Source organism: Callithrix jacchus, chromosome X, assembly GCF_049354715.1.
Source record: "Callithrix jacchus isolate 240 chromosome X, calJac240_pri, whole genome shotgun sequence".
In the NCBI taxonomy this organism is placed as follows: Eukaryota; Metazoa; Chordata; class Mammalia; order Primates; family Cebidae; genus Callithrix; species Callithrix jacchus.
In genome coordinates this window covers 19,484,789-19,497,727 of record NC_133524.1, presented here as the reverse complement: position 1 = coordinate 19,497,727, position 12,939 = coordinate 19,484,789, and the positions used below count along the sequence as shown (strand labels likewise).

General features: G+C 44.5%; 1 protein-coding gene across 40 annotated transcripts in view; it reads left to right on the top strand.

The window, feature by feature from the left end:
• Positions 1 to 12,939, top strand: part of ADGRG2 (adhesion G protein-coupled receptor G2) — a 131,551-nt gene that overhangs the window by 101,838 nt on the left and 16,774 nt on the right. For all 40 annotated transcript variants that reach the window (XM_035288468.3, XM_017968726.4, XM_035288466.3 and 37 more), the window contains 7 exons: positions 4,670 to 5,061; positions 7,964 to 8,129; positions 8,656 to 8,812; positions 10,316 to 10,459; positions 11,077 to 11,199; positions 12,144 to 12,189; positions 12,303 to 12,406. In XM_035288468.3, coding sequence (XP_035144359.1) covers positions 4,670 to 5,061; positions 7,964 to 8,129; positions 8,656 to 8,812; positions 10,316 to 10,459; positions 11,077 to 11,199; positions 12,144 to 12,189; positions 12,303 to 12,406 — 1,132 coding nt within the window. The remainder of the gene's footprint in view (positions 1 to 4,669; positions 5,062 to 7,963; positions 8,130 to 8,655; positions 8,813 to 10,315; positions 10,460 to 11,076; positions 11,200 to 12,143; positions 12,190 to 12,302; positions 12,407 to 12,939) is intronic.

Genomic DNA, 12,939 nt, shown 5'->3' with positions numbered 1-12,939 from the left:
TAAATGTTTTGTCATTTAAAAAACATGTTTGCCAGTCTGATAGGTGAGAAATGGTATCTCAGTGTTACTTTAATCAGTATTTCTCTTACTAAGGTAGAGTCTGAACTTTTTTTCATATATTTGGGGGCTATTCTGTATCTTTTTGTGAATTACATGTTCATGTCTTTTCTGTATTTTTTCTAATGGTATTTGATCAATTATTTAAGAGTATTTTATATATTGTGCATATTAGCTCTTTATATGTACATCTATGTTGCAAATATTTTCTCCCAGTTTTTCAGCTATCTTTTGCCTTTATCATGTTTTTGTCATGCAGATTTTGAAACAATTTTAAATAGTTAAATATTAAAAAGTTCATCTCTTCCTCAGTGATCTGAGATGTCACCTTTGTCATATACTAAATTTTGATAGACTTTTGGGTCTAATTTTGGATGTTAGATGTTAACATTGGGCGACCAAGCTGTGTGGGAGGTACACAAAGCTGTTTGTATTATTTTTACAGTATTTCTGTAAACCTAAAATTAGTTCAAATAAAAAGTTTTTAAAAATACCTATTCCCAGTCACCGGGCTCAGGATCTCTGTAGTCCCAGCACTTTGGAAGGCCCAGATGGGAGAACTGCTTGAGCTCAGGAGTTCAAGATCAGCCTGGGCGAGACCTCGTTTCTACTAAAAATTAAAAAAAAAAAGCTGGGCATGGTGACACATGCCTGTAGTCTGAGGTGGGAGAATCACTTGAGCCCAGGAACTCAAGGCTGCAGTGAGCTATGATCTAGCCATTGTGCTCCAGCCTGGGCAACAGAGCAATACCCTGTCTCAAAAAAAATAAAAGCCCTTCTGGCGATTCTAATGTGCCATCAAAGCTGAGAATTGATGCCTTAAAGTCATTGTTCTAATGGAGGGAAACTGGGAGATGGGTGCTCTGAAATGGCAGCGGACTCTGAAAGTCACACATGATGTGACCGCGGGTGTGTAGGAACATGCATAGGAAGAAACAGGAGGACATGAGTGGAAATATTCACTATGGTTCCCCGTGATTGACCTGCCTGCTGGCATTATGAGCATTTTTTTTTTTACTTTTTATTTTCTTTCTTACTTTGAAGCATTTTCTCTATTCTTCTACAATCAGATAAAAATTGTATTTAGATAAAAAGGACTTTTTAAAAAATCTGTGAAGCTTCTCAGATGGGAAGAGGAGGCTAAGTGTAGCCTGTCCACCCTTTGTGGACCAGATTTCTGGGATATACTAATTTAAAACATTGGGCCTTGAGGAACAGGTAAAAGTCTTTAGTTAAGGATTGTAGCAGCATTTTCTGCAATAAAAAGTAAAGAGTAACATGCCCCATTGAGCATCGCACACCACATTAAGCTGGAGCATTGAGCCCCATTTCGGGGATAGAGTTTCTGGAAGCATTGGGATCAGATCAGAAGAGCATCCCTCTTTTGAGGCAGCCCCGTTGCCCCCTAGTGGCTGCTCATTCAGAGAGTGGTTAAGAAGAAACAGGATATAGAAAAGGGGGCAGGATGTGAAAGTGATGTCCAGCTAGGGCTCAGTCATTAACTAGCTGTATCCGTGTTCGAGAGCAGGTGCTTCTTTACCTTCAGAGTCTCAGGTCAAATGAAGACATGAGTTAGAGCTCTGTAAAATTAGGAAGTGGACTAGATCCATCACTCAGGATCTTGTTAAAATTCAGATTCTGATCCAGGAAGATCTGGGTCTGAGATTCTGCATTTCTGCCCAGCTCCCCAAGTGAAGTCAGTGTTGCTGGTTCATGGACCCCACTTTGAGCACCGAGGGTCTATCTATAGACTGTAGAGCAGTGCAGTGGTTCTCAATCCTGGCCATATATTGAAATCCTCTGGAGCGTTTTAAAGACATAGATGCAGCCAGGCATGGTGGCTCATGCCTGTAATCCCAGCACTTTGGGAGGCCAAGGTGGGAGGATCACTTGAGCCCAGGAGTTCACGACCAGCCTTGGCAACATAGTGAGACTCCATCTCTACAAAAAGTTGTTGAAAATTAGCTGGGCATGGTTGTATACACCTGTAGTCCCAGCTACCTGGGAGACTGAAGCAGGAGGGATCACTTGAGCGTAGGGAGTGGAGGCTGCAGTGAGTCATAATCATGCCACTGCATTCCAGCCTGGGTGATAAACAAGACCCTGTCTCTAAATGAATGAATGAATGTATTCTCCACAAAAAGGAAAAAACAAAAACAAAAAATACAAACACTGATGCCTGCCTCCTACCCTCAGAGATCTGTCTAGGATGCGGACTGGGCTTCCTGGTTTTTAAAAACTCCTGGGTGGGGTGATTCTAATGTGCAGCCAAGTTTGAGAACCATTGGGCTAGAATTAGATGCCCACTCAGGGTCTTTCTAATATGTTGGTTCTTAAGATTAGCTGTATATTAGAAATACCTGGGGTATTTAAAAAACATACTGATGTGTCAGAGTGGCCTTCTGGGGTGCTGAAAATGCTCTGTTTTGATCTAGATGGTGAGTATATGTAAAATTTGTGACGCTCTAAATGTAAGATTAGGATACTTTATGCAGGCTACAGCGCAGTAAAGAAGCACATTAAAATGACGTGCATCCAAATGGGCAACTGTGCCCACCTCTAGAGGTTCCAGGTCAGTTGCTTTGCAGCAGGAGCCTGGGCATTGGTGCTAAGGTGCTCAAGGGATTCAGAGGTGCTGCTGGCATTGCCTATCACTGCTGCCAATTCCCTATGTGCCTCCCGGTGGAGGGAGGGCTCCGACTAGCATAAGTGACAGAGGGAGTAAGAGGCAAACTCTTCACAGTTGAGCCCAGTGAACGGGAGCTGTGTTGGGCATCTGCCTTCTGCAGACCCCCAGATAAGCTGAAGAAAATTTAATGTACACTTTGTAAAGCACCTTTATCCCAACCTGGCCAGGTGGGTTGCTACAGTGTACAGTTAAGGGAATGGAGTCTGAGGGATGTTGGGTAAATTGTCCACAGGAGTGGTGAGATCTGGAGCCCAAGTGAAGGCATTTTGTTGTTTGTTTTTGAGACAGAGTTTTGCTCTGTTGCCCAGGCTGGAGTGCAGTGGCACGATCTTGGCTCACTGCAACCTCTGCTACCCAGGTTCAAGTGATTCTCCTGCCTCAGCCTCCATAGTAGCTGGGATTACAGGCACCTGCCACCATGCCTGGCTAATTTTTGTATTTTTAGTAGAGATGAGTTTCACCATGTTGGCCAGGCTCGTCTCAAACTCCTGACCTCTGGTGATCCACCTGCTTCAGACTCCCAAAGTGCTGGGATTACAGGCGTGAGCCACCGTGACCAGCTGAGTCAAGGCTTTTTGACCCATGACATTTCTGACTGTCTGACACCCCTGTGTCCTCAGTGCCAGAGTGCAGGGAGGCCCGTAGCCAAGTACCCAGCCAGATTGGACCACGCAGGCTTTTCTTTTTATAGATGTGACTTGCTTTAGGGCCCTTGACCTAATATTTCTCCCTCTTCTCGCTCTAGAGAAGCTCTAAGAACACACTCCTTGTTGGTGTTCTAAGTGTCTCAAACTATATCAGAGCCTTCCCTGGGTAATAATTTTAATTTCTTGCTCCTCATCTAGTTGTTCCTCCCTAGATCCCTCAAGACTGATGGATCTTGTGCCAGACAGTAGGTGAGAACTTCTCCACCTTTGATGCCCATGAAAATCACCAGAGAGTTTAGAAAATACACATGCCCCATCCCAAGACCAACTGAATCAAACACAGAGGAGTAGGTCACAGAAATCTATACACATGTATGTTTTAAAAAGTGTTCTGGGCCGGGCGTGGTGGCTCATGCCTGTATTCCCAGCACTTTGAGAGGCTGAACTGGTTGGATCACCGGAGGTCAGGAGTTCAAGACCATACTGGCCAACATGGCGAAACCCTATCTCTACTAAAAATACAAAAATTAGCCAGACGTGGTAGCAGACACCTGTAGACCCTGCTACTTGGGAGGCTGAGGCAATGGAATCACTTGAACCCGGGAGGCAGAGGTTGCAGTGAGCCAAGATTGTGCCACTGCACTCCAGCCTGGGCGACAAGAGTGAGATTCCATCTCAAAAAAAAAAAAGTGCTCTGGGTAGGTCTCATGCACAGCCAGTGTTGAGAGGCACTGAGCTAAAGGAACCTTGAAGATATAGCTGATGTAGAAGCTGGGGACCACTTCTTTTGCCCCAGTTTGATTCATTGTTTTCATTCAACCAGTATTTCTTGGTCAGTTACCATGTGTCAGTTACCACTATGCCAGGCTATCGTAGTGTAAAGTTGATTAAGACAGATTCCTAGTGTATGGAAACCAGTTGGGTCACGAGGCATTTCACAGTTCCCCTCCCCTGGGAGGGCAGAGAGGATCCCCTTAATTGAGTGACCATGAGACATAGAGCCACAGAGCAGCAGTGAACTAGTGAGGCAGAACTGGGGAGTCGCAGAAGAGCTTCCCTCCTTGCTCATTCTTCTTTCAGGAAGTAGGTGGTAGAAGTGGGCAGGGGTTGGGGGCTAGTGGCAGGTGCACAGAGGGTGTGAAATGGCAGAGGTTGGAAGATGTAACTACAGGTCAACTTGACCGTGTCAGATAATTGCCAGAGAGGAAAGATTCACCCCCTCTGGAGCTCATTCGTGTCTCACATCTATCTCTCTCTCTCTGATTTGTTCCTTTAGTGACCTGCAGGATCCCATTGTCTGTCTTGCGGACAGTCCACATGGCCCACCGTTTTCTTCTAGCCAATCCATCCCAGTGGTGTCCCGGGTCACTATGTTTTCCCAGGTCCCGAATGCCGCCTCTTTTGCTAAGAAGCCCCCAGATTATTCACCTGCGACCCACAATGTTCCCTCTCCAATAGGGGACATGCACCCCCCTTCACCCCAGCCTTCAGCTCTCATAGCTTCCAGCCCCGCCATTGACATGCCCCCACAGTCTGGAACGATCTCTTCCCCTATGCCCCAAACTCATGTCTCCAGCACCCCACCTCCTGTGAAAGCGTCACTTTCCTCTCCCACCGTGTCTGCCTCTGTGAATGTCGTCACCAACAGCACACATCCTGTCCAGACAGGTAAGTGTAAGATGCCACTGGAACAGTGGCCAATCTGCCAATCAAGATATCTGTGATAAGACCATGTTGAGCCTTTGTATGATGTTCGCTTGATTTCTAGAGCTTTCCTTTAGACCTTCTAACGTTCTAATGACTTGCATGGTTGCATAATAGACATTGTGTTGCGGTGGCCTCTCTAACTTAATCATTCCTTTCTTCTGAAACCATGAAATTTTTTCGACTTTTTAGCTTCCAGGTATCTTATGCAGTTGTTACTTTGCTTCTCGGCTGTGGCTAAGTTTGATTGTTTTGACCCAGATGATGGAGAAGTAGCTCTAAGGGGCAAGCGCAGATCTCATTTGATGGAGATGGAGATTTTCTAGGTTTCTTTCTCCTACAAAAGGTGGTTGGGACACTGTTTTCAATGCCCTGAAGAGTAAACTTTTGATCTATTAAACATAGCAGTTCAGTTTAGACAGAAGACAAAAGAAAACATTGGGAGGTCTGAAAATCAGTCCATTACTGAGTGACAGGGATGGGACTGAGCCAAGGTAGCAGTAGGAGGGGAGGAACATTGTGAAGACCCAGGCTTGGGTCTGCACGGACCTCACAGACAGCGTGATCTGGAATAAGCTCCTTCTCCCGCCTGTTCTGTGTGAGGATTGAAATTATCACACTAACTGCACGAGGCTGAGAATAAAGGTGTACATGAGAATGCCATGGAAACCACCAAGGGCTCCCGGGTCCGAAGTAGGCTTAGTGGTACACAGATAAAGGCAAAAGGGAGGGAAGCAGGGAGAAATCTGGATTCACTGGAGCTTCAGCTCCGTGAGTAAGAGGCAGGTCTTCCTCTAGAATGTGGAGGGTGGGGGAGGCAAAGCCAAGGTTTTGGTGGCATCACATTGGTTGTGGTACCCACCTCCTCCACCCTGGTGCCAGCATCACCAGGAGATGAGGAGCTTCTGCCACATGACTTCATCTTTTTTCAAATGTGTACTGCTCTCTCTTCAATAAATTTTTAAAAATTGTTTCTTTTTTCTTTCTGGTAGATTTTGGGTCTTGCTATGTTACCTAGGCTAGTTTTAAACTCCTGGGCTCAAGCGATCCTCCTACCTCGGCCTCCCAAAGTGTTGGGATTATAGGTGTGAACCACTGTGCCCAGCCAACAGTTTTTAGAAATATAAATATTTTTGGCCAAATTAGAAAATCACTGGGGCTGTAGTCAAAGGAAGATCCAATGGCTGATGAAGAATAAAGTAAAATTGAAGCTCGTTAGCCTGGGCCTAAGATGACCACCTTCCCAAAGCTCATTCCCAGCGACCCTTAGACTCAGCCTAACAGGCTGCACAAAACACTATCAAGGTGGCCTCTGGTGCCTGTGCAGTCCCGTGGTGACAAGAAGCAAAGTGACAATACATAAAAGATACAGGTTGAGGTGTTACCCAGGAGCTAAAAATTAGAATAAACTTAATGGTTCCATAAGAAAGGAATGATTAAATAAGATATGCTATTGCAGCACAATGCCTGTTATGCGACCACGTACATTAGGACAGAAACAGAAATATACAGAAACTTGTGGACATTTTTCAAGTCTTGATATGAGGTGAAAATAGCCCAGCAACAAATAGTTTGCACACCATGTTTGAAACAGAGTAAATACACATGCCTAAAGATTCGATGGGAATAGGCAAAATAAGAAATAGGGTGTTAAGTGGTGAAGTTAAGAGCTGTCTGCTGTTAAAGACAGGTTTGTATCATTGTTTCCCAATTAAAAACACTATTAAAAATCAGACTTACAGGTGATAAGCCAGCTGTGGATTTCATAATATTCTGGGTTTTCTGTTTGTTTGTTTTTGAGACGGAGTCTCACTCTGTCACCCAAGCTGGAGTGCAGTAGTGCAATTTTGGCTCACCGCAACCTCCACCTCCTGGGTTCAAATGATTCTCATGCCTCAGCCTCTGGAGTAGCTGGGACAACAAATGCATGCCACCACACCCGGCTAATTTTTTAAATATTTTTAGTAGAGACAGGGTTTCACCATATTGGCCAGGCTGGTCTTGAACTCCTGACCTCAGGTGATCCACCTGCCTCAGTCTCCCAAAGTGCTGGGATTACAGGCGTGAGCCACTGTGCCCAGCCCATGATATTCTCTTTTCCACAAAAGAGCTTCTAGCAATCCATATAAAATCCTGTACACATGATACAAACTAAATACAAATAAACTTGTGCTTATGAGTATATATTAAATATACTGATGTGCTTTATATTTTTGGTTAGATTTATTGAAGTATAATTTACATATAGTAAAATGTATCCAATTTTATGGATAAATCAAATTTTTGCAGTTTAGTGCAGTTGGAAACACCCACAGTCACGTAACCACCATCATAATCAAGATAGATAAGTTTCCCACTACTCCCAAAGTTCCCTTGTGTCCATTGAAGTCAAAAACCTACCCCAATCACCCTCAGTCCCTGACCACCGCTGATCTGTTTTGTTTCCCTACAGTTTTTTTTATTTTTCTAGAATATCATATGAAGAGAGTCACTTAGTGTGTGGCCTTTTGAGTTTGGCTTCTTTCACTTAGCATCGTGTATTGGAAAATTGCAGATCCACCCATACCATTGCTTGTATTTAGTTAGTTCCTTTTTATTGCTGAATAATATTTCACTGTATGGAGGTACCACAGTTTGTTGACCTGTTCTCCGGTTGATGGGCATTTGGGTTATTTCTAGTTTGGGACTATTATGAAAAAGGGTACTATAAACATTCATGAACAAGTCTTCCTGAGACGTATGTTTTCATTTATCTGGGGCTAATACCCAGGAGTGAGTTGGCCACATCACAGGGTCTATGTACGTGTATCTTCATTAGTGAGTTTTGCATTGTGTGTTCATAACACGATGTGGCTCTTTGATATAGACATCGTCAACACCAGCAGTATTTCTGATCTTGAGAACCAAGTGTCACAGATGGAGAAGGCTCTGTCCTTGGGCAGCTTGGAGCCTAACCTCGCAGGAGAAATGATAAACCAAGTCAGCAAACTCCTTCATTCCCCGCCCGCCATGCTGGCCCCTCTGGCTCAAAGGTACGACTTAGCAAACTGGAGTGGTGGTGAGAGGGGACCCTCCATAGATAAAGATGCTGCTCACATGATTAATATCCCCAAGTCTTTTTCTCCCAAGTACTAGGTTCAACATGGTTTCTCAGGTTGCTACTCTATATTCTGCTTAGAATGAGGAGACAGAGTGGGACTGCCAAATCTACACTGCCAACCTTGAGGCCAGGTGCGGTGGCTCACACCTGTAATCCCAACACTTTGGGAGGCCAAGGTGGCCAAATCGCTTCAGGTCAGGGGTTCAAGACCAGTCTGGCTAACATGGTGAAACCCTCGTCTCTATTTAAAAAAACAAAAATTAGCCAGGCATGGTGATGTGCGCCTGTAGTTCCAGCTACTCAGGAGGCTGAGGCAGGAGAATCACTTGAACCCGGAGGTGGAGGTTGCAGTGAGCCGAGATGGCGCCACTGTACTCCAGCCTGGGAGACAGAATGAAACTTTGTCTCAAAAAAAACAAAAATGAACAGAAAAATAAACTGCCAACCTTTCTTTACAGATTGCTGAAAGTAGTGGATGACATTGGCCTGCAGCTGAACTTTTCAAACAAGACCATAAGTCTGACCTCCCCTTCTTTGGCACTGGCCGTGATCAGAGTGAATGCCAGTGATTTCAACACAACTACCTTTGCAGCCCAAGACCCTGCAAATCTTCAGGTACATTGTAATTGATGGCAGAAAAAGAAATTATCTTATATATGATTGTAGTTCCCATTGTATTTCATGATTGAGGTAATTACTGCTTATAGTCAGGGGTGATATTCAAAATATTTGGTATCTAGAACAGTGAGCCAACACATAATCAAAAAAGATGTTGGCTGGGCACAGTGGCTCACGCCTGTAATCTCAGCACTTTGGGAGGCCAGGGCATGCGGATCACTGGAGGTCAGGAGTTTAAGAGCAGCCTGGGCAACATGGTAAAACCCCATCTCTACTAAAAATACAAAAATTAGCCAGGTGTGGTGGCATGTGCCTGTCATCTCAGATATTCAGGAGGCTGAGGCAGGAGAATTGCCTGAACTCAGGAGGCAGAGGTCGCAGTGAGCCAAGTTGTACCACTGCACTCCAGCGTGGGCAACAGGGTAACATTCTGTCTCAAAAAAAAAAAGTTGGTCTGGGCTGGAGCAGGATGTTGGAGGTCCCTGTTACACCCTGCGTTCACCTTTTAGCAGCTGAATTTTATAAGCTGGCATGGGTGGTGTCTAGCAGAGGGTTCTAGGCAGTTGGGAGAGTACGCAGGGGCATCAGCTACTTACCATATTTCAATATTATAACAAGTCTTAGAACTACACTGCTGTATATAGTGGTGCTGAATATCATTTCTGTTTCTAGTGTTTTCTATCCACCTGTTTAGAGGGATTGGGGGCTGCAAACACCCAAGGAAACCGAGTCTTGCTTTTTAGTTTTCATAGTCTTCCCTTTACAAGGGCAGTGCACGTGGTTCTGTGAGGGCTTACCCTAACTGGTGACTAACTTGGTGTGTTTGCTGCTACAGTCTCCCAGGGTCCACAGTCATCGTGCACTTTTCAGTTATTTCTATGCATCCTTAAAATGTTTCCTTTCCTTCTTGGAGGCCTCCTCCTCCTACTTATTACATTTCCTTTCTTTCTTTTTTTTTTTTTTTTTTTGAGATGGAGTTACACTCTGTCGCCCAGGCTGGGGTGCAGTGGTACGGTCTCGGGTCACTGCAGCCTCCACCTCCCAGGTTCAAGGGAGTCCCTTGCCTCAGCCTCCCTAGTAGCTAGGATTACAGGCGCCTGCCAACATGCCTGGCTAATTTTTGTATTTTTAGTAGAGACGGAGTTTTGCCATGTTGGCCAGGCTGATCTCAAATTCCTGACCTCAGGTGATCCTCCTGACTCGACCTCCCAAAGTGTTGGGATTACAGGTGTGAGCCACCGTGCGTGGCCTACACTTCCTTTATTTAGTAGCAACCCAGGAATAGAAGTAGAAGCTCTTTTACATAGAGATGCCGTGGATCAGGTCCTCATAGGACCCTGCATCTTAATTATTAAGTTGGTGCAAAAGTAATTGTGATTTTACTTTTTTTTAAAAAGAACGCAACTACTGCAGTTACTTTTACACCAACCTAATGGATGTGTTTTCCATCTCATTATACTAGCTCCAGACATTTAATCTTATTTTCCACTTGATTTTCAGGTTTCTCTGGAAACCCAAGCTCCTGAGAACAGTATTGGCAAAATTACTCTTCCTTCATCACTGATGAGTAATTTACCAGCTAATGACATGGAGCTAGCTTCCAGGGTTCTGTTCAATTTTTTTGAAACACCTGCCTTGTTTCAGGTAAAACTGCTGTTCACTGCTTTTGGCTGGGGTTTTATTTGGAGATGGGGGCATTTCATTTCTTTTAGTGCTCGAATATCCTTAAGGCTGCTGTAAGTCAAATGTAGTGCTGACATGCTGCGATTCATTTTTAAACACAGCCTAATGATACTGGCGATGATAAGTAACAGTAAGTGACAGTTATGCAGTATTTATATGTACCAGTTGCCGAGCACTATCTAAGCAGTTCCAAATGTTAACCGTAATCCTCTCAACAACGCTGAGAGGAAGGAGCTATTATTATCCCATTTTACAAATGAGGCTATGGAACCGCAGAGAGAGGTTATGTGACTTGCTTGAGGACACACAGCTTAAATGGCTTAATGCTACATTCCCTTTAAAGAGCACAAAACCCTGTTGTGTCAATCTGTGCAATTTAGCTGAGTATTTAGAGCATTGAAACAGAACAAGCTCTGTTTCTCTCATTGTGATCCCTTGGGAAAGTCACTTTACTCCCTGCCCCTCGATTTCTGACCTACGTTGGAAAATAAACAGTGTGGACTGAATATCCTTAGAGTTCCTTCTAGTTCTAAAACTCTGACACTATCTCATTTACCCTTGCCATCTTGGTGTGCCAGGATCCTTCCCTGGAGAACCTCTCTCTGATCAGCTACGTCATATCATCGAGTGTTGCAAACCTGACCATCAAGAACTTGACAAGAAACGTGACAGTCACATTAAAGCACATCAACCCGAGCCAGGTAGGGAGAGGCCAGTGCCGTCTGTTCAATGACCAGGAAGACCTTGTACAAACTATGCCTGTAAGGCATGGCCTGCAAAAGACAGATCCGGCAGAAAGAACCTTCAGCTCAGTTGGAGTAGTGCATTAAGACTAGAATCACATTTCTCCATTGGGTTTTAACACACTTAATAATTGACCAGGCTGGGTGCAGTGGTTCACGCTATCATCCCAACACTTTGAGAGGCTGAGACAGGTGGATTGACTGAGCTCAGGAGTTCGAGACCAGCCTAGGCAACATGGCAAAACCCTACTCTCCAAAAGATACAAAAATTAGGTGGGCATGGTGGCAGGCTCCTGTAGTTCCAGTGACTTGTGGGGCTGAGGCAGGAGGATCAATTGAGCCTGGGAGGTCAAGGTGGCAGTGAGCTGTGTGTGAGCCACTGCATTTCACCTTGAGTGACAAAGTGAGACCTTGTCTGAAAAAAAAATTAACCACCTAATTTCCAGGAAGAATCAGTGCAAAAGCAAGCTCTGAACAACTGTGAAATATCAGCTACCAGTGTGTGTGGGTCTGTGGCTGCAGGTCTGATTTTCAGCTCAGTTCACGCTAAGCATCATCTACGACCTCACTACTCACGGTGTGGTCCACACAACCCCAGCATCAGCATCACCTGGGAGTCCGCTAGAAATGCAGAGTCTCAGGCCCCAACTCAGACCCACTGAGTCAGAATGTCTGTTTTCACAAGGCCCCAAAGTGACTCCTATGCACGATTGATGAGTTTAAGAAGTGCTGGTCTATTTAGGGCTCATTTGCTTCTAGAGGTCTTATAAAATAAGAACTCTCCAAAAATTAAGCCTAAGATGCTGAAATAAAAAATACCACAGTTATTTTTTTCAAATGTCTTTCAGTTTTTTTTTTTAGTTCAGTAAATTAATTATCTGTGATTTATCTTTCTACCACAGGATGAGTTAACAGTGAGATGTGTATTTTGGGACTTGGGCAGAAATGGTAAGTTCCAGTCATAACCTTTTCAAACTCTTGAGTGGGTGAATTGGGAGGTTGTGGATTCACTGGTGCTGTGGCCTCGCTTATGGGACAGATACTCTTCCCAATACCAACAGGTGGCAGAGGAGGCTGGTCAGATGATGGCTGCTCTGTTAAAGACAGGAGATTGAATGAAACCATCTGTACCTGTAGCCATCTAACAAGCTTCGGCATTCTACTGGTAATATGCCCGTGCCACATAGCCTTAAATTCTGGGTCTGAGGGGTAGGTGGGCATCACACTACAGTGTCTAATCTGGTGGATGGATAACCTTGACAGATCAGCAGATATGATATTGTGGCTGATTTATACACCAATGAGATTACCTCATGCCTGTAACCCCAGCAGTTTGGGAGGCCGAGGTGGGTGGATCACTTGAGGTCAGGAGTTCGAGACCAGCCTGGCCAACATGGTAAAAACCCATCTCTACCAAAAACACAGAATTAGTCAGGCAGTGGTAGTGTGCACCTGTAGTCCCAGCTACTCGGGAGGCCGAGGCAGGAGAATCAGTTGACCCTGGGAGGTTGCAGTGAGCCAGGATCATGCCATTGTACTCCACCTTGGGCAACAGAGCGAGATGCCATCTCAAAAAAAAAAAGAAAAGAGAGACTCCTCTTCTAATAAGCAAATGTACCTGAAGGAAAATACTTAAACATGAAAGACAAGTATTTTTCACATTCTCTTTTTACATTTTTCTCTTTTAAATAATTAAGA